This window comes from Fukomys damarensis, unplaced genomic scaffold (assembly GCF_012274545.1).
Source record: "Fukomys damarensis isolate Sample0158 unplaced genomic scaffold, DMR_v1.0_HiC HiC_scaffold_1, whole genome shotgun sequence".
NCBI lineage: Eukaryota > Metazoa > Chordata > Mammalia > Rodentia > Bathyergidae > Fukomys > Fukomys damarensis.
The window spans coordinates 47181927-47201563 of record NW_022900913.1 but is presented as its reverse complement, the minus strand read 5'-3'; the positions used below and the strand labels follow the sequence as shown (position 1 = coordinate 47201563).

Genomic DNA, 19637 nt, shown 5'->3' with positions numbered 1-19637 from the left:
AACAACCAAAAAAAAAAAAAAAAACCCCAGATTTGAACCAAACAATGGAGAGCTCTGTATTACAAGAATGTTTATCACACAAGACTAGTTTTTTTTGTTTGTTTGTTTATTTGTTTTGTACTAGGGATCAAACTCAGGTCCTTGTGTTTATGAGGCAGGCGGCGGAACCAATGAGCTAAATCCCCAGCCTGTTTCACCTAAATGAGCTTAGAGAGGAATGATAAAATCATAATACATCAATATATTAAATACAAGTTGGCCATTTACAATTATGTTGAAAGGTATTTGTAGACATAATACATTTGCAGTGCATTGTGAGCAGAGCAGGTCACAAAACAGTATTTTCAGTATGGTTCGATCTTCAGAAATAAATGTCACATGTTAAAAGGGCTTGTCGCTATTTAGATAAAATTGTGAGTGGGTTTTTTTTGTTTTGTTTTGTTTCGTTGGCTAAACTCTTATTTTATTGAAAGATAATACAACTCAAAAGTTAGGTATGCATAGAATCACAGAAGTCGTGTTTAAAAACAGGTCCCAGGACCGGGGATTTAGCTCAGTGATGCCCTTGCCTGCCTCGCAAGTGCAAGGTCCAGATGAATTGGGTCTGAAATGTTATTATAGGCAGCTAAGTTAGAAATTAACAAGCAGTCAGAGAGGAACCAGGCCCTTCAAGGAGTTAGTACAGAAGATGAGATACATCAAAATTGTCTGGAGGAATTGGAAGACAGCCAAGCCTATAGGCCTCCCTAGAGATAGAAGAGCAGCTTGAAACATGCTATAATCAGCACCACCCGGTTCAGTGAGCCTACATGAGGTATCAGATGCATAGCTGGGTGATCTGAACACCTTGACCCACATTCCTTTCCCTTCCCCCAAAATATCTTTGATCTTTCTATATTAGAAGTTAAAGATAAACTGAAATTAGTGATGTTCACCATATTCCCTCACTACGTGGCTCCCTTCATGATTGGATCAGTATCAGCTAAGCTATGTACTTGTAACCCCATAGGCTGGCATCATCTTGACCCACAGAGATCTGGCACATAGCCATTATTGTGTATGAAAACACCCAGACAAAGAACCTCAGCACCAACCCACTTTCAGGCCCTCTCCCAATTCTCCGGAGATTTCTGTCAATAAACTTTTCCTACTCTTAACCTCCTTTGCCCTTGTATCTATTTTTTGGTTACTGAGAGACACAAACAGCATATCTGACATCTAACAAGTTGTAACATCTTATGTCTAACCTAACAGGTTGTAACATCTTATGTCTAACCTCCCTGAAACAGTGTGGCCAGAGAGTCTTCATTTCTAATGAGTATCCAGGGATGCCAATACTGCTGGACCATAGATGACATGCTGAGTAAAACTGCTATGAGGAATTCTTAATGTAGAAAAATTACCTAATTCAAGAGAAAATAAAGCAGTTGGCTCATAAAAGTAGATCTCCTACTGGGAGTAATAGACACTTTAAAAATCTAACTTAGAAAAGGAAATTTCTAACTTAGAAACATACACAAAATTTTGTCTACAGTGCTAGGATCCTAAATAAGGATGCATTTGGAGGTCCTAGATTTAGCTGCTACGAATGTAAAATCTAGTTACATGCACAAAGCAAATATGTACAACAGAATAAATAATACACTACTGCATTCATTACTATATTCTCAGGCTTTTTACAGACACAGCCTATCATTTATATTAAATCTTTATTATGTCTGTTTAGGATACATCTGAAATCTTAATATAATTCAATGTTTTCTCCAGTATACAGTTAAGAATTGCAAAGGGAAAGCATGAAGTTGATGAAGCAAATGCTAAATTAAAGAAATACTTGCTTCCTTTACTTGTGAACTCAAATAAGATCCAAGAAAATAAATCAACAATGCAAATCACTGTGCCTCAATATATTATTATAATTACATTCTAATAAACACCTCCTATGGATTAAGTATTGCATTGTCATTTTGTCATTGTTGAGGTACTGAGGATTAAACCCATAGAGTGCTAAACTACACCTTCAGTCTTGTTATGTTTTATCTTGAGAAACTGCCTCTGTAAATTGCCCAGGCTCATCTGGAACTTGTAATCCTCCTACTGCTTTCTGAGTAGCTCGGATTACAGGTCTCCACCACCACGCCTGGCACCAGCTACTATTCTAAATGCTTTTTAACGCTCCAGGCATTGAACTTGAAACTTTTTATATCATAAATCCTCATCATCCCACTTAAGCATCACCCCACTTAAGCACCACCCCACTTGCAAGGCAGGCGGCAGAACCACAGAGCCAAATTCCCAGCCCCTGAAATAGCGTTTTTTTTTTTTGTTTTTGTTTTTTTAATATTACACTGGTGAGAATGAAAAGTGATTTAACTATTTTAGAAAACATTCTGTCAATACAGAATCCAAAATTAAATATTCATATAGTTTGACTAATTCCATTCTAATTCCCATACTAGGGAGACAACTCAAAATAGAAGAAATATTTTTCATGTATGTACTAAAACTTACAATTTTATTTTTTTATTACATTTTTGAAGCAAAATATTTATTGATATATTTTAGATATACATAATGATCACACTCATTATAGGGAATTTGCACCATTACATGATATATCAACCCTGCTCTTTTTTTCCTATCCATTCCCCTCTCCTCAGTCCCCTTCCTCTTTCTAAATACAAAAGCTTTGCTTCCATTTTTTCCTTCTATTTACAATTTTATTTTTAACCAAAACAATGGTATGGAAATTATTTAACAGCCAGGTGTACTGGCACACACCTGTAATGCCAGCTACTTGAGAGGCTGAGGTGGGAAAATACGAGTTCAAAACCAATCCGGGAATTTAGTGAAATCTTGTCTCAAAATAAAAATTTTAAAGGGCTGGGAATGTTGTCTGGTGGTAGAGTGCTTGCCTAGCACGAACAAAACACTGGGGGTTCAACACCTAGCACTACCAAAAAAAAAAAGGAAAGAAAGAAATTATTCAGTAAACTCATGCATTCACAAGATGAAGTTTTGTGCAGTTTTCCTTTTCATTTTTTCCTCATTGAGATTACTGGTACATTTTAGGTATACAGTACAGTTGCATTCATTATTGGGATCTTGTACCTTTACATGACAGGTCTTGGTTCTCATTTTTTCCCCTTGTCCCTGCCCTCCCTTCACCCCCTCCTACCCTCCCCACTTACAAACACTTCATTTCCATTTTCTCCTATTTTTTTCTTTTCCCTTATTACCTTTCCCCTACCCTTCCCACTTTCCCTACACCTTTAGCCCTGTTCTTCCTATTTCACATTGTCAATTATCTCATTAGGATCTTATGTACTATTATAGTTTATTATTCACACCAGAGAAACTATTCGGTATTTACACGTGTTTGACTTATTTCACTTAGGAGTATATTCTCAATATGTATACATTGTCCTATGAATGAATCTAATTTCTCATTTTTTATTGCTGACCTACAGCAGTTTTCAACAGATTATTTTTTAAAAATAACTTGGAAAAGTGATTTTTGTGTGCATGTGTGGTACTGTGGCTCAAACCCAGAGCCTCTGCATGTCAAGTACCTTACCATTGAGCTATATCCCATCCCCAAGTACATTTACTGTTACTGTATTTTATGGAACACAAACAGTAACTTCTATATACAGTATGACTCCAACTATGTTAAAATATGTTGTTAAAACAACAAAAGAAAATAGTTTCTGTCAAAGTGTTCATAGAAGCTTTCCCAGCATAAGGAGGTATAGGGGACCTTTAGATACTTTCTGTATTTTCCAGGGTTGTTACAAGTTAGGTTTTTGGTTTGGTTATTTTGTTTTCAATGTAACTGTCCTAACCTCATACAGGGTGACTGACTGATTGAGGGACTGATTCATTGTCCTGGGATCAAGTCCAGGACCCTAAAAATGCTAGCCAAGGGCTCTACCACTGAGCTACATTCCCAGTCCTACCCAGACATAGCTTAGTCTTAAATTCATGGTAATATTTTAGCTTTATACTTTTGGAGGCTAAGCAGAAATGATCTAAACTGCAGTTGGAGTGACTCAGCTAGGGGCTTGCTTCCCTATCTATTGCCCAATGCTGAGGGCAATTGACTGGGGTGCCTATATCTAGCTAGAGGCAGAAACAACAGTCCAACAGGACACAGGCAGTGTTGGGTTGTATCAAGTACACTGGGTTCCACCCCAACCTCTCAGACAACTGAGTCATGGAACCATTCAAAACATGGTAATATTTGCCCCAACAATTTCATAGGATTTCATTGAAAATGTCAAAAGCACTTTGAAAACCATAAAGTACAATAAAAATATAGGTTATAAACATAAAATATAAAATGGACTCTATTATAACTCAGAAATAGAATTCAACAGAATTTTTTCTTGCTTTTTTGTTTTGTTTTGTTTTTTTGGTACCTGGATTGGAGGCAGGGGGCAGAAGAACCACTAAGCTAAATCCCCAGCCCTCACAAATAGAATTCTACTATAGTACTTTGTATCCTTTTTATTTTTGTTTTCAGTTGTTTTTCCCAGACAGGGTCTTGCTATGTAGCCAAGATTGGCTTTGAACTTGCTATGTAGCCAAGTTAACCTCAAACTCCCAGTCTTCCTGTCTTGGCTTCTTCAGTTCTGGGAATGCATCATTATGTCTGGTTAATAATGTTTCTTGTCATATTTGGAAAGCTTAGAGACATGATATATACTATTTTATGAGGTTAAAATAATTAATTGGGACACCATTTGACTGGGCATCCTGGATTCCTACATAAGGAAACCAAAATTCAGTTTGATGTAAACAAGAAAAGGAAACTTAATGAGAAATTGCCAACTAACTACTGAGAGGATTTTCTTTGCCAGGGCTCCACAGTCACTCAATTAAACTTTCCATTGGCTGGACTGGTGGTACATGCCTGTAATATCAGCACTAGGGAGGCTGAGGCAGGAGACCACAACATTGAGGCCACCCTGGGCCACATTGTGAGTTCAAGGCCAGCCTTAAACTACATCATGAGACCTGTTTCAAAAAACCAAAAAAGAGCCCTTCCCCCGTATCACTTTAAAGGAGCCCCAAAGTGCCTGCCAGCTAGAGCTGATTAATCAATGTCCAAATAAACCTTTAAAATTTTAATGTGCCTCACTTTGTCTTTTAAGAATGGTAATAGGGCCAGAGTTTAGCTCTGAGGTTTTGCCACCTGCCCTGCAAAAACACAAAGGCCCAAGTTCAATCCCTGGTACCAAAACAAAAAAAATAACGATGATGATATGAAAACATTTATCCAACAAGTACTTCTGAGAGGTATTGACTATAATTAAGTCTCTTCTGACAATGCTTAGACTCCCTGATATGATTTGAGTGTTTCTAAGAGTTCGTGTCATTGTGAGGGAGAGGGTAGAAATTTAATCCAACTCTGGCATTTGGAGGTGGGGCCTTTGGGAAGTGATTAGGATGAAGATTGTCAAGATGGAACACCTGATGACTGAGTACTTATATATATATATACACGCACATATATATATATGCATATACATATATACGCACATATATATATATACACACACAAACATATAAAACTGTCCATATCTATTTTACTTTTTTGACATTTATTAGTACATGTTTGCAGTACATAATTATTACATTCACTCTAGGATATTGGTACATGTACCAATATATACACAACATATTTCAACTCCCTCTTTCCCCTTCCTCTACCCTACTTTTATTTTTCTAGTATCAGACTCATTTATTTCTTATAAGACCTTATAAAGCTAATTGTCATATATACACATTGAAAATCAGACCAATAGATCAAAGAACATATAAAACATGCAAGACAACTATACTAAATTGAGGCACTGGATTATAACACCTTTTTTTTTCTATGTTTTTTTGTATGATCTGTCATTTATTTTGATATATATATATCTATAGACATATAGATATATATATTTCATATAAGAGAAACCTAACATCATGGTCTCAAGGTGTATCCTATAAATCACTCAAATGATATTTAAACATGTGTGTCTGCTTTATTTGACTTAACATTAGTCTCAAGGTGCATCCATGTTAATACAAATGATTGGTTTTGCTATTCTGGGTCTCTTCTGGTCCCCCATGTATTTGAGCACTTGAAATATCAGCAAATACTCTGAGGAATTCTTTGAGCATTGTGATTGGGATTGCATTAAATCTGTGTGTCAATTTTGGAAGTATAGCCATTTTAACTATACTGGTTCAATAAATCCAGGAACACAGGATATCTTTCTATTTTCTAATGTCCTCTTGGATTTCCTTTTCAGAGTAGTGTATTTTTTATTTTAAAGATCTTTCACTTTCTTAGGTTAATTTCAAAGCACAGTATTTTTTCCTGCTGTTATTGTGAATGGTATTTTTTTTCCTAGTTGCTTTGACAGAGGGTTCATTATTGGTGTACAGAAATGCCACTGATTTTTGTGTTGATTTTGTATGCTGCTACATTGCTGAATTTGGTTATTAATTCTATGAATCTTTTTGTGGATTTTGGGGTCTTCTATGCAGAAGATCAGGTCATCTGCAAATACAGTAATAATAATTAGACTTATTTCTTTCTCATACATATCCCTTTTCCGCTTTTATCTCTTTTTCTTGCCTAATCGCTCTTCCTAATGCATGTTACACCCTATATTATTTTATTCCTGGAATGTTACCTAAATACTATCACAAGAAATGACTAAAAAAATTATCCAGAATAAGACTGAAAGAACAGTTTCTCTGTACTGAAAATAGTGGTACTCAACCAGCTCTATTATTTTGGTATAGACAGCAGTGGTGAGGAGGAATATATGTTATCTTCTACCATTTTTGGAGGGAGGGTACCAAGGATCAAACTCAGGACCTTGCACTTGCCAGGCAGGCACTGTGCTGCTGAGCTACATCCCCAGCCCCTCTTTGACACTTTTGAAAGTTAAACTGACACAGAGCAGATTAATAGAAGAAAGGCACACAAATTTTAATTTTTAAATGTATATGAGGACGCTTACAAGAGAATGAAAGCCAGAAAAAATGGCCAAAGTAGAAAATGTTTTATATCATCTAGTCAAAAAAAAAAAAAAACTAAACTAAAAACGATAAATTCATGAAGAAATGACATGACAAAGGGGCTTGGGTTGTGTGTGGTAAACTGTTCGTAAGTCTCTAACAGATACATTTACTTTACCTATTTCCTGGCTATACCACATTTCCTCTTCTTGCTCGAACATCTTTATAATTTAGTTTTGGAAGTGTTCCCTGTGCATTCTCAACCTTATCCTTTTATTATCAGAAGCATGACCACATAAATTTTGGGGAAACATCATTTCATAATTAAAGTATGACTACAGATGTCTGAGGCTCAAAGTACCTTGCCCCTGAGACAGCGACAGCAGGCAGAAACATAACTCCATTTTGCCCTGGGTCACAGCTGAGGCCTCAATGCTTCTGTGAGGCTGTGGTGCTCACCAGCAAGATTATATCATCTGAAGACATCCCATTTCTTTGAGAACTGAGTAGTAATATAAAAGAGAAAGGTTTACCTGGGGAGGGACTAATTCTTTGTCAAACTTAAATCACCCCACTCACTATTGTTAGAATGTTCTCCATACAGTCCTCCTCAACAGAACTTTGTGACTTAAGATCTTCATCCAATCCTCATGTACATTGACTGTCGCCCCCCTGAGTCACCTGATGCTCCCTCCAATTATTGTGTGCGCCCAATAAATAGTGGCTAGCTTTGAGTGTCTTAGTCTTTGCCCAGTCTGAGGCACTGACCTCCTGGCTCCCCATATACTTTAAAATTACACAAGTCTCTATTGTCTGTTTTCTCTTCAGCCTTTGCTATTCCCTTTTCTAGGTAGTCAGAGGATTGACTGCCCCTGATATCTGAAGTCAGTTCAAATATTTTGCAAATGGTTTCAAATCAAAGACTAGCCATAGTGTTATGATCATATTGTTTCTGATGCATACAATTTTTGAAATACAGACCTGGTTTCAACATGCAGCTGTCATTTTGTGTAATCTTGAGGAAAATATTACAAGTTTTTGTCACTCTGTTTCCTCATCCATGAAATGGACATGAGATCTCCCTCAAAAAATTATTTGGAAAGGTTAAAAGAAATGCTGTACCTATAAAGTACCTGGTACATAACTGCTCAGCCATCATTATTATCTCTTTTCTGCTCAACCTCAATTCCTCACTCCTTTCGTTTTCTCAAATTCTTTAAAAAAGTATGGTGTCACATCCATGTCTTTATCCCTAACATTTGACAATGCTTAGCTACTGCAGAATATTCCCGATTTGTGGAATTAATTAATGACTAAAGGACTGAAATAGGAAGTTGAAGCTGTCACTAGGATATCTGAAAATTTTACCCTTAAATTAGAATTACAGCAAAGAAAGGAGGGACTAAATTTAAAGTCTGAGAATGCAACAATTTCTCAGAGGCAAGTCAGCTTTAGTGGCAGGAAGACTTTTTGAAAGATACACAAAAAAATAAAAGACGGAGAGCCATTACACTGACAGCAAAATTCCCGGATCACGCGTTAAGGGAGCCTAGATTTGAGCACACTGCCTTTTGACAATAACGAAAACCTTATCACATTGAGTGTTTTGGACATTTTTGTCCATTTCTCTCCGTAAACTTTGGTATAAGCTTCTCACTTTACTATGAATACTCAGCAGTGTTTAATGCACGGCTAGAGATCAATCAATGCTTAGGGAATGAATGACAAGGCACAAAAGACAGTGAAACAGCCAGAAGACCTAGTGGAACTGGAGATGAATCCAACGTAAGTCTTACACAGCGCAGGAAGCAGAGGAACAAATTCCCCCAGAGGAGCACGAACATTATTTCCAAATACTGGGTTTCCCACCCCATAATCTGAAGGGAAACAGGAAGGAAACATGTGAAAGAACCCTCCTCACATTATCTGTGTTCCCAAAACATAGCATAATAGAGCGTTCACTTGCTTACTCACATTAAGCCACAAGCAGATAGCGCCACACACCGCAGACCTCGTCAGGCAGACAGGGGCGGGAGGTCCCGCCTCCACCCTACATCAGCCAATCCGGACTGCCAGACTCGGTGGTGCAGGGTCTTCTGGGAAGGGCCTTCTAAACCGAGGCGTTCCTGCTCCTACGGACTACAACTTCCGGGGGTTCACCCGCTGCAAGCTCCTCCCACCTCCGTGGGGACCAGTCCGGGCCGGCGGAATTGGGCCGGAGCCTCCTCCACACTGTGCTGGGCCTCGTGCTTCACATATGGTGGGGAGATTTGGGCAACCCCGCTTTGGTTCTCCCTAACTTCCCTGACTTCGCGGACGCTGGGCCAGCTTCCTGCTGAGATGGCAAAGGTCAAGTCGGGGGCGAGCGTCCGTCGCCGCCGGCGGCAAGAACAGCGCCGGGACCTCAAGAGCGCCGGAGGTGTGGACTGCTGGGAGGAGGAAGCTGGGCCCGGCGGGGAGCGAGACCTGAGCCGCCGGAGCGGAGGATCCGGGGTGGGGGTGGGCAGGCCCTTGCCGGGTCTGCTAGGGTTTTGGCAGCTGGAGGGAGCGACTCGGAGAAGTTAGCCTCAGCCGAGGACACAACGTTTGCCCCTGGCACCGAACGCTTGCTTCCCCTACCCCCCCCCAACTCCTGCTTGTTTCTTTGTGCGACTTGATAGCTAATCTTATTGGGGAAATTAAGGCTGATTCCTGTCTTCTTCCAGGACTCACTTTCAACACGGGGATTGGGCAGCACGTTTTGAAAAATCCTCTCATTGTTAACAGTATTATCGATAAGGTGGGTGTGAAGGGGAAACTTGTTGGGTTAATTTTACTCTTCAGTATACTTAAGCGAAGGCAGAGTGCTTCGCTTAAAATAGATGTGTAAATATTTGTTGAATTAAAGAATTATGTAAGATTCTGAGACTTTTTCATGATATGATTCATTCTATTCTGATCCCAAATTTTGCGTCTTTAGATTATCTACATTCTAGGTAGCTTTTTGTACTTGTTCATTCCAGATTATTATTTTTCTAGTCACTTTTTCAGCACCCTATCACTATTAGTTTTTATTTGTTGCAGTCAAAACTACACATTAGGAAGTTTCCCAGAAAAGCATATGGTACTACATGTAAATTATTTGGGGTATTTCAGTGCCAAATGAAATGTTTAGAATGTTCTAGTAATGTGGGTTGATAATTCTCTTATTTTATGGATGATTGAGTAATAGGCAATGAAATAGAGATGTGCAGATTACTTTTATGGTTTCAAGGGAAGCATAATGGAATTGTAGAAAGATTACAAAGAATCTTGTCTTACATAGTAATCCGATTTTACAGAATATTACAACTGTCTTGTGTTCATATGTTCCTGAACTCATACATGGGTTAAGAATTGGGAAGTCGCTGTCCAACATGCTATGATTCTCAGGCAAGTTCATCATATACAGCCCTCTCTCGTTTTAATTTGTTGATATAAAAGAGTTGGCTACAAGACTACTGAAGTCATTTAAGTAGAAAGCTGAAAGCCAATCATGCGAATTCTTGGGTTTTTTGCCTTCTAAAGTTGAGTATTCCCCCAGGTTAGAAGAGAACTGTGGGTTTTCATCAGCACATGATACTGAGGTATTTTTGTAAACCATATATATCGTGAAGAAATCTAACAATTTTAGAAATCTCAACACTAAAGGAACAAAGATGTTGAGGTGTAAACTTTCAGGTGTGCAGGGAGAACTAAATAGCTATGCTTGCTTTTAGGCTGCCTTAAGACCAACTGATGTGGTGCTGGAAGTTGGACCTGGAACTGGTAACATGACTGTAAAGTTATTAGAAAAGGCAAAAAAGGTAAAAAGGAGATTTTAAGCTTTTACTGTCAGAAATGACTGACAAGCTTAGCTGAATTGCACATGTAACCGTTTTGATTGCTGTTGATTTTTTGTAGACATTGTTTCTTAGAAAATAATATAAGGAAAGCAGAAACCACATTTGGTACATCAACAAGGAATTTAGCCTAGGGAATTGGTTATGTGTTTGTTAGAGTACTAAAAGAACAAAATGGGAACGCTCAGCTCAAAAATATTTTTTAAGAACAGTTAACCTCAGGTCCTAAAGGATCAAAGCAAAGAAGTTGGAGCTAGTGGAACTCTGAGATTAAGGTACCTGCCACCTAGCCACTACCAGTAACTTGTGTCTTAACTGACCCAGCTTCCATTGTTGTATCTTTGATTGAAGTAGGCAACATATTTTAAACAGCTTAGCAAAAGTGTTTAATAAAAAGACTAGAGATATTTGGAAATGGGGTCCAAGGGAATTGGTAAACATTAGTGAAATGCTAGGAACTAGCCAGCCACAGCAGGAAGCTTTTAACCACCCAAGGTCTCTGGAAGAGGGAGGGAACTGTTACCGGCCCTGTGCCTATGCTTTTCACTGGTCAACTCCAGCCAAACGTCTTAAGGATAATGGAGCTGGACTGCTGGACAGGGCACAGAAAAGGTAGATGATATAAACAGTCAGAAGCATGTGTTTTTACTCTGTAGACACAGTCTTGAAGTCAGTGAAACCTCAGCTGATACTGCAATAATATTACAATTTCTCCCTTATCTGGTATTCATTTTCATTTACTTGAAAAGTTATTTATGTCATGTGTTCTGGATTTCCACTGATAAGAGAAGCCACGTACTAATTCTAGGAGTAGTTGCCTTATATGCTTCTGACCCAAGTCTACTTACACATTGTGTATTCTTTTCATTACCTGTTAACTTACAAAGCATGGGTACAGATGAAACATGATAATTCTGTTAATTATTTGGGTAGAACTTTCACATACTCTTGTCTACTAGGTTTTCTAGGTAATTTGTTGATTTGAAGCTGTAAAATGCATTTAAAGGAATATTGATGGTACAATTGGAAAAAATGTTAAATCGTGTTTAGAAAGGATTTATACTTAGTAATTAAACCTAAAAAAAGTTTTTGTTTTTAATTTAGGTAGTTGCCTGTGAACTTGACCCAAGACTAGTAGCCGAACTTCACAAAAGAGTTCAGGGCACGTGAGTATACATGATAGAATTGAAGTAAATTTCAAGTTTATGAAACAGTATTCTTTTAAAATTTCTTTTTTATCATCAGACCCCTAGCCAGCAAACTTCAAGTGATGGTGGGTGATGTGCTAAAAACAGATTTGCCATTTTTTGATGCTTGTGTGGCAAACTTGCCTTACCAGGTACGTCCTCAAACAGTCAGAAACGTTCCAAGTGCTTCTCTGGTTTCTGAGTGTCTTTTTTGAAAGTAATTAGTAATTCTTTTACAGATATCATCTCCTTTTGTCTTCAAACTGTTGCTGCACCGACCTTTCTTCAGGTTTGTAACTGAAAACCAGAATTACTGCCAAATTTTAAGAAAGATTGACAGTTTAAGTCAGGAACACAGCTGAAAATAAAAGTCAGGCCAAGTGAAAAACTACTGAAAGTTGTGTAAAAAATCTGATTTGTATAGAGATCTGAGTTAGCAAAAGTTGGGGGGGTGCCTTTTCCTATTTTCTAATCCTCTGCCATTATCCTAGATCAGGCTTTGTATTACCATGTCTAGATAACTGCAGTGTCTCCCTTAACTGATCTCTAATACAGTTTATACTAGTAGCTTTCAAACTGCTAGTTACAAAGTAAAGGTAGTCATGACCATTTTTTTTAATGACATAGTATATATCTGAAGGCACTTTGTGTGGTCTAGGTGATTATGGCTTCTTGAAACTTGTTGAAGGTATACAAATACATATACATCGATATTTTTGCAATGCACATTTTTTCTTTTTTCTTTTTTTTTTAGTATGGGTGTTGAACTTACAGCTTCATAGTACATCTTCAGGTCTTTTAAAATTTTTTATTCTGAGATAGGTTCTCACTTAAGTTACTGAGTCACTGAGGTTGGGCCTGAACTTGGAATCCTCCCGTCTCAATCTTCACAAATGAATTTTTTAGTTTGACTCATTGTTAAGAAAGTTAGAGCTGGGTGAGGTGGCGCAAGCCTGTAATCCCAGCACTTGGGAGGCAGGAAGTTCACCAGGGAGTTAAAGGCCTTGGCTACTAGGTAGTTCAAGGACCAGCCTGAACTGCATAAGGAGGCCCCGTCTGAAAAAACAAAAAAAATCAAAGTGCATTTTGGAAGACGGCCTTCTGTTTGTTAGCTTCCAAAACCCTTCCCAAAGTTTACTGAAGACAAAGTTCTTTTTTTTTTTTTGGTACTGGTGATCGAACTCAGCACCTTGCGCTTGAGAGTCAGGTGGCACCACCACTGAGCTAAATCCCAGCCCCTAAGACAAAGTTCTTTAAAGTGCTAAACCAAAGGGACACTGTAGTTCGCAACTTCCTTCTATATTCTCACCGCTTCCTTAAGAATGCTGCATAGTTCAATATAATTCTGCTATGGAGTTGATTTTGTTTTCATAGAATTGGTGATGAACTAGTGAAATCCAAAATACTTGTTCACATGATCATTGAGGGTTAGATTACTTCCTAAGAGTTAGAGTACAACTGGTATAAAGCAAAGCCAATGGTCTCATTTTTTGGAATTAAGGCTAAGGCAGAAAATGTTATACTTTCTGATCAGCCTGTTATTAACCACAGATGCCACTTTGCTGTTTTCCCTCTCAAAAAAAATCTTTTTAATTAAAATTTTAGTTGAAAATGACCATGTCCTTATTCCTTTCGGTTTCTCTTCTGGTATAGATGTGCTGTACTTATGTTTCAAAGAGAATTTGCTCTCAGACTAGTTGCAAAGCCTGGGGATAAGTTATACTGCAGACTGTCCATTAATACACAACTGTTAGCTCGTGTGGACCATCTAATGAAAGTAAGTGATTTTTATTATTAAAATAATCTAGCTTATCTCATTCTTGAGCACCTCGCTTTGCCTTCTATTAGGAAAATATCTTTGATTACTGAAACTTGCCTTTGAGAGGACTAACATTTTCTGATTAACAGGTGGGAAAGAATAACTTCAGACCACCACCTAAGGTAGAATCCAGTGTTGTAAGAATAGAACCTAAGAATCCACCACCACCCATCAATTTTCAGGTGAGCCTTAAAATACTAGGTCATTTTGTAAAGCAAAATATCCAAGCTAGAAGACGATGTGTGTATAGAGCAGCAGAAAAATACTGAATCCACCTGAATGTCTAAACACAGGAGAATGTGCATTATGATACATCTTTATGATGGAGTAGATGCAATAATTTGCAAGAGATTTGAAGGCCCCCAAAACATGGAAAAGTTGTAAATGGCCAAACAATTAGAATGCTAAATGGCCAAACAATTAGAATGCTATTGCATTTCACTTAAGATGACAGCTGTGAAAACTTATCTATTTGAATAAAACTTGGAAAATAAAGTTTTAAATACTGTTACTTTTTTTTTTTTTTTTTGGTACCCAAGCTTTCCCCCACTGAGCCACATCCCTAGCACTTTTTGAGACAGCATCTTGCTAAGTCACTAAGTTGCTGGGATTACAGGTATGCACCACCATGCTTGGCTAATACTGATAACATTTTTTTAAAAATGCTTTGGTGGTTTTAAAAAAAATTCCAGAGCCAGGTGTAGTGGCACATGCCTGTAATCCCACTTGGGAGGCTGAGGCAGGCTACTTAGTGAGTTCCAGGTCAGTCTCAACTACATAGTGAGACCCTGTCTCAAAAAACAAAAACAAAAAAAATTCCAGACCACTAGATGTAAATAGTCCTAGCAAGAGAAAAACATGACTGTGATAAGCTGGTAGTAAAGGGATGATTTGACAGTAACTACTGGAAGGTTTAGGTGCAGAGCTATGTCCTGTCTTGTCTTTTTTTTTTGAGGGGTGGAGAAGATGATAATGAAATGAAACCTACTGGAGCTTTACCACAAAGCTATATCCCTAGCCCTTTTGCTTCACTTTGAGCCATGGTCTTGCTAAATTGCCTAGGCTTGCCTCAGCCTCCAGAGTAGCTGGGATTATAGGTGTACAATACTGTGTGTAACTTCGTGTCTATTCTTTTTGGTTTTGGTTTTGAGGCAGGGTCTTACTATACGATCTAGGCTGGCCTTCAGCTTGCTTTTAGCCTAAATTTTACTAAACTCAGTCTTCCTGCATCAGCTTCAAGTGCTGGGATTACACACATACTCCACCACATCTGGTTTTCATGTCTGTTTTATCTTATTTTTAAAAGTGATACTTAGGGCTACCTGCCCTGCCATTGTTCTGTGTTCACACATGCGACAACTACATTTTTTTTCAGCTGAAAAAAGATAAAATAGATTCAGTGAGGCACACAAAAATGTACAAATCAAGAATACATCCTTTTGCATGTATGCCAGCCAGATCAAAATATAAAGTTTTATGTAGTAGAAGACAGTACTTAGCAAGAATAGACATGAAGTTCAGAATTTAGAAGAAAATATCCATTTTCTGTTTCAGGAGTGGGATGGCCTAGTAAGGATTACTTTTGTTAGGAAAAACAAGACACTGTCTGCAGCATTCAAGTAAGTATTGCACCAATTTCTCCTTTATAAAGAATCAGTGCACTCTACCACTGAACTACTCTTGCCTCCTTTTTTTGTTTTTGAGAGAGGACCTTGCTAAATTGGCAGGCTGGCTTTGAAGTTGGGATCCTTCTGCCTTATCCTCTAGAGTAGCTGGGATTACAAATATATGCTACTGCACCCAGCTGAGATACAGTTTTTAGGAGTTGTTTTGTGGAGGTCTGGGTCACAGTGATGGGGAACCTTTTAGAAACCAGCTACCCAAATTGCAACCTAAAACCCATTTATTTATCACCAAATGCCAACACTTCAGGTTTTTTAGAAAAAACAGCTGTTATTCAATGCTTGTTTGTTGGGGTGACTTGGCTTGCTTGCTGATTGAGGGCTTTGTGTATCCCCTTTGGCATGTGTGTCTTAGGTTCATTGCCATTGGTAGAATGTCAGTGAAAAGTTAGGCTGGTGGCATGTGCCAGTACTCCAAGCTAGCCACTTGGAGCTGATGGAGGAGGTTCACTTGACCACAGGAGTTGCAGGCCAGCCTGGGCAACATAATAAACTCTTGTTTTTTTAAAACAAAAAAACTAAATACAATGTGTGGAATTTGACTGAATCTTTAAGAGATGTTTGTCAGGACTCTACTTTTTAAAGTGTTTGCCTCATAAGTTTAAATATTGAATATCTTTTAAAATTCCTTAATTTCACCTAATGGAACACCGCAATTTAATTTTGTCTAAAAGGAAGTATGTATCTAATTTTGGAATAATAATGATATCATTTATGCTATAGATCAAGTGCAGTACAACAGCTACTGGAAAAAAACTACAAAATTCACTGTTCCATCCATAATATCGTAAGTGGAAACTGTTCTCAGTGATTTCTTTGAAAATGTCCGTCTATTTTTACGTTTTGATCTATCAATGAGACTAGTTTTGCATGCTCCATAGGACCCTTAGGAGACAGTGTATAACTAGCATAATTTTGACCTGAATTCTGAGGGCAAAGCTGCTGTGCAGTTTCTGGAATGGACCTGAGCAACCTGGACTCCTTCACACTGACCTCTTAACTACTGACATTTGTTTTTAATGTATTAAGAATCAGATTCAGCAAAGTCAGTTTCCTCAAGTGTAGCTCCTTCAGTTTAAAACAACTGTGTGTGATTTGCTATCCTCTGAATTATGATCAGCCCTGGTTTGTTGCTCCTATAGCAGTTACAACTCTGGTTACTATTTTGTTAACATTTAAATACCCAGAAATTAAAATAGACACTGAATAGCAGATTTCTGGTTGTGAGCCCCATCCTTTATCTATAGGACTTCCTTTAAACAAGTATGTGCTCTTGCACTACATATTTACCTATAATGAGGTTTCTGCTAACTTTTTAGTTTTCAGTGTACTTAAATAAAACAAAGGCAGGTTTCCTTTGTATTTTTTATGGCTCAGATCCTTTGTACCTTACATGGTTTAAAGTACCACAGTACTGTATTTTACATGGGTAAGTCATGAAATATTGATGTAAGTAGAAAATTAATAAATTGGACCAAGAAAAATCTTTGGATAAAAGATGTGAATCAAGTGTGAAACAATATTAACAATCAGAGAGATCATCTCAGAAAAATCATCTGGTTAGGTGAAATTTGTGGTAAGAAAATTTTGTTTTGAAAGGAATAATAATTGCTTTAAAATTTAGTTTTATTTTGTAAATTTATAGTTTTAATTATTTTGTGAAGTCTGAAATGGGTAACTTTCAGAATTTTAAACATTAAAACAGGGAACTGGGTATGGTGGGGTATGCCTGGAATCCCCACACCGGGAAGCCAAAGCAGCATGAGGATCTCCAGTTTGAGCCGAGCCTGGGTAACTTAGTGAGATCTTGTCTCCAAATAAAAAGGCTGGAGATACACAGCTCAGTGAGAAGGCCCTGGGTCAGTTCCCAGTACTGCCAAATCAGAAAGGGCAACACACGTGATTTTTTTTTTCAAGGTGTTGAATATTTGCTAAAAGATCAGCCACTTAGCTTATTAGACATCCAGGATTTACTCAAATTAGCAGGCTTTTAAAGCTGTCATTAACAGATGTATTGTATTAGTGATGGCTGTTTATAGACTTACTGGACTAAAAAAAAAAAGAGCCAAAGTAATTTCATTAAAGATATGTTGTTCATTTATTCTGAATCTTGTATTGATAGATAATACCAGAAGATTTCAGCATAGCAGATAAAATACAGCAAATCCTAATCAGCACAGGTTTTAGTGACAAACGGGCCCGTTGCATGGACATAGATGACTTTATCAGGTAATTACATTTTTGTTTTTCTTAGTGTTTACATTTCTTTACCAAGGTACCTTCAGATTAGATATTTAAAGGCTTTTAAGCGGTATAAGGTGCTACCCGGGAGAGTTATTGCATAGCACTTCCATGGCATGGAATAGTATTTGGTGTAGAAGATGGAGGCTAGTTAGCTGCAGCAGAATGAACGTTTTCTTTAAGAACAGTAGTAAAGAACAGTCCAAGCCAGAAGATTGCCCCTGTGTTAATGTGTGTTGTGCTGTGCATGTTCCTGCCTTCCTTCCCCAGCCTGCTACTCTCATTCACGGTTTTATTTTTAATAGCTCATCTCGTCAAAGTAACCCATAAGGAAGAAGAGTCATAATATGTGTAACAATCTGATTCATTTCCTTATTGGGGATAGCTATTGTTAAAAATACCTTAAGCATAAACTCAGTTAAAAGTCATACATGGTTATCCAGTAAGTAATAAATAGTTTTGTAGTCTGAGGCAGACTGGACACATATTAAGTAAAAGGATGTCATAATTATCTGTAATTTAGGCCAAATTTTTTTTCCTTAAACTAAGCAAGTTAAGTCTTATGAAAGAGTAAGGGTTCAATTAATTACTCAGCTAAATTAACCTGTAATTTTTACTCAGTGACACTATCAGAAGTCCTTGACTGTTTACTTTTTAAGCATCCATGTTCTAAAGGCTTAATACAAAATAAGGGTAGATTGTTATAAGTCATTAGCTTGACTTTCCAAGCTAGGAAGTTCTATGGAGGGTAAGACAAATGGAGGCTATATTTCATTGACTGGCTAGCAGGACTACTGGGTTTTTATTAGGTTACCTAGGAGTTGAACACTATTTTTAAGAAACTATATTTTGCTCTTTTCAGAAATTTTAATTCATTGGACTTGATCCTATGGGCCACCCTGAAAAAAATCTCAAGTCTAAACAATTTTTAGAAAAATTTTACTTTCATTCATTCTTACTAAATTTCCTGAAATGCATATTGGTAACGGAAGTCTGATGGGTACATAGGTATCCACAAAGAGAAACACTGTGTAAGCATATAATCTGAACCTCAGTAAGAATTGAAAAGAAGAATGAGCACCTGATGAGTGGTCATTTTTCTGAGCTCTGCCTCAAATTCCAGAAAGTTTCTTGTTCATTTATTGTACTGAAATGGAGCAGGTGCCAGTGAGTTCTTAGGCCTTGGGTAGCAGAAGTCTTAATTTCAATCAAATTCAATATTAAGACATGTAAATGTAACAAAAAGCCACCAGCATGACATGGTTTCAACCAAGGTTTATCTTATTTAGTTTTAAACTGAGATTTAATGACTATTGTTTGCAGTACATGGGTATATTAGTATGCTGATGTGGTAGTATATAAAATTAATAAAACAAAACCATCCAGTATACCAGGATATCAACAATTTTTCTTTTCAGTGCCACCCTATTTGTTTTTGCTTTTTTCCAGATTGCTACATGGATTTAATGCAGAAGGTATCCATTTTGCCTAGTATAGTACTTGGAAAACAGAATTTTCAAAGTCAAGAAAAAATGAATTATGTATTTCTAGTTGAAAAGATGAACTATGCCTTTGTTCTGAGATGTCATTTGGCTATTTCTGATTTAATACTATTCTTGTACTATGTATTACTCTTTTTTTTTTTGGAACTGGGGATAGAACTCGGGCCCTCACGCTTGCGAGGCAGGCGGCAGAACTACTGAGCTAAATCCCTAGCCCATTACTCTTTATTTTTAAGGTGGTCAGTTCTGTGTATCCATCTGTTTTGGTGTTGGCTTAATTTGAATAGAACAGAGTTTGAAATATACATAATAATCTTCAGTTC

At 37.6% G+C, this 19637-nt stretch overlaps 2 protein-coding genes across 5 annotated transcripts in view; one reads left to right on the top strand and one right to left on the bottom strand.

Moving 5' to 3' along the window:
* Positions 1-9078, bottom strand: part of Ipo11 (importin 11) — a 181151-nt gene extending 172073 nt beyond the window's left edge. Inside the window, exons 1-2 of one of the 3 annotated variants that reach the window (XM_010637223.3) lie at positions 8998-9034; positions 7385-7525 (exon numbers count right to left, since the gene is read on the bottom strand). The gene's annotated coding sequence lies outside the window, so the exon portion shown is untranslated. Of the gene's footprint in view, positions 1-7384; positions 7526-8997 lie in introns of all 3 variants that reach the window. The other 2 variants (XM_010637225.2, XM_010637222.3) reach the window with 2 other exon arrangements.
* An 85-nt stretch (positions 9079-9163) lies between these two features.
* Dimt1 (DIMT1 rRNA methyltransferase and ribosome maturation factor) lies at positions 9164-19586 on the top strand. 2 transcript variants are annotated; one of them, XM_010637216.2, is made up of 12 exons: positions 9164-9442; positions 9729-9802; positions 10761-10847; positions 11988-12049; positions 12129-12222; positions 12310-12359; positions 13724-13847; positions 13979-14071; positions 15444-15508; positions 16295-16358; positions 17694-17800; positions 19262-19586. In XM_010637216.2, exons 1-12 carry the CDS (start codon positions 9364-9366, stop codon positions 19302-19304), a joined length of 942 nt encoding a protein of 313 aa, XP_010635518.1. In that variant the 5' UTR covers positions 9164-9363; the 3' UTR covers positions 19305-19586. The 2 variants fall into 2 exon arrangements, with proteins under 2 accessions (XP_010635518.1, XP_033616958.1); XM_033761067.1 differs by lacking the exon at positions 9164-9442 and adding an exon at positions 10344-10434 and having other exon boundaries at positions 9727-9802.
* The last annotated feature ends 51 nt before the right edge of the window (positions 19587-19637 follow it).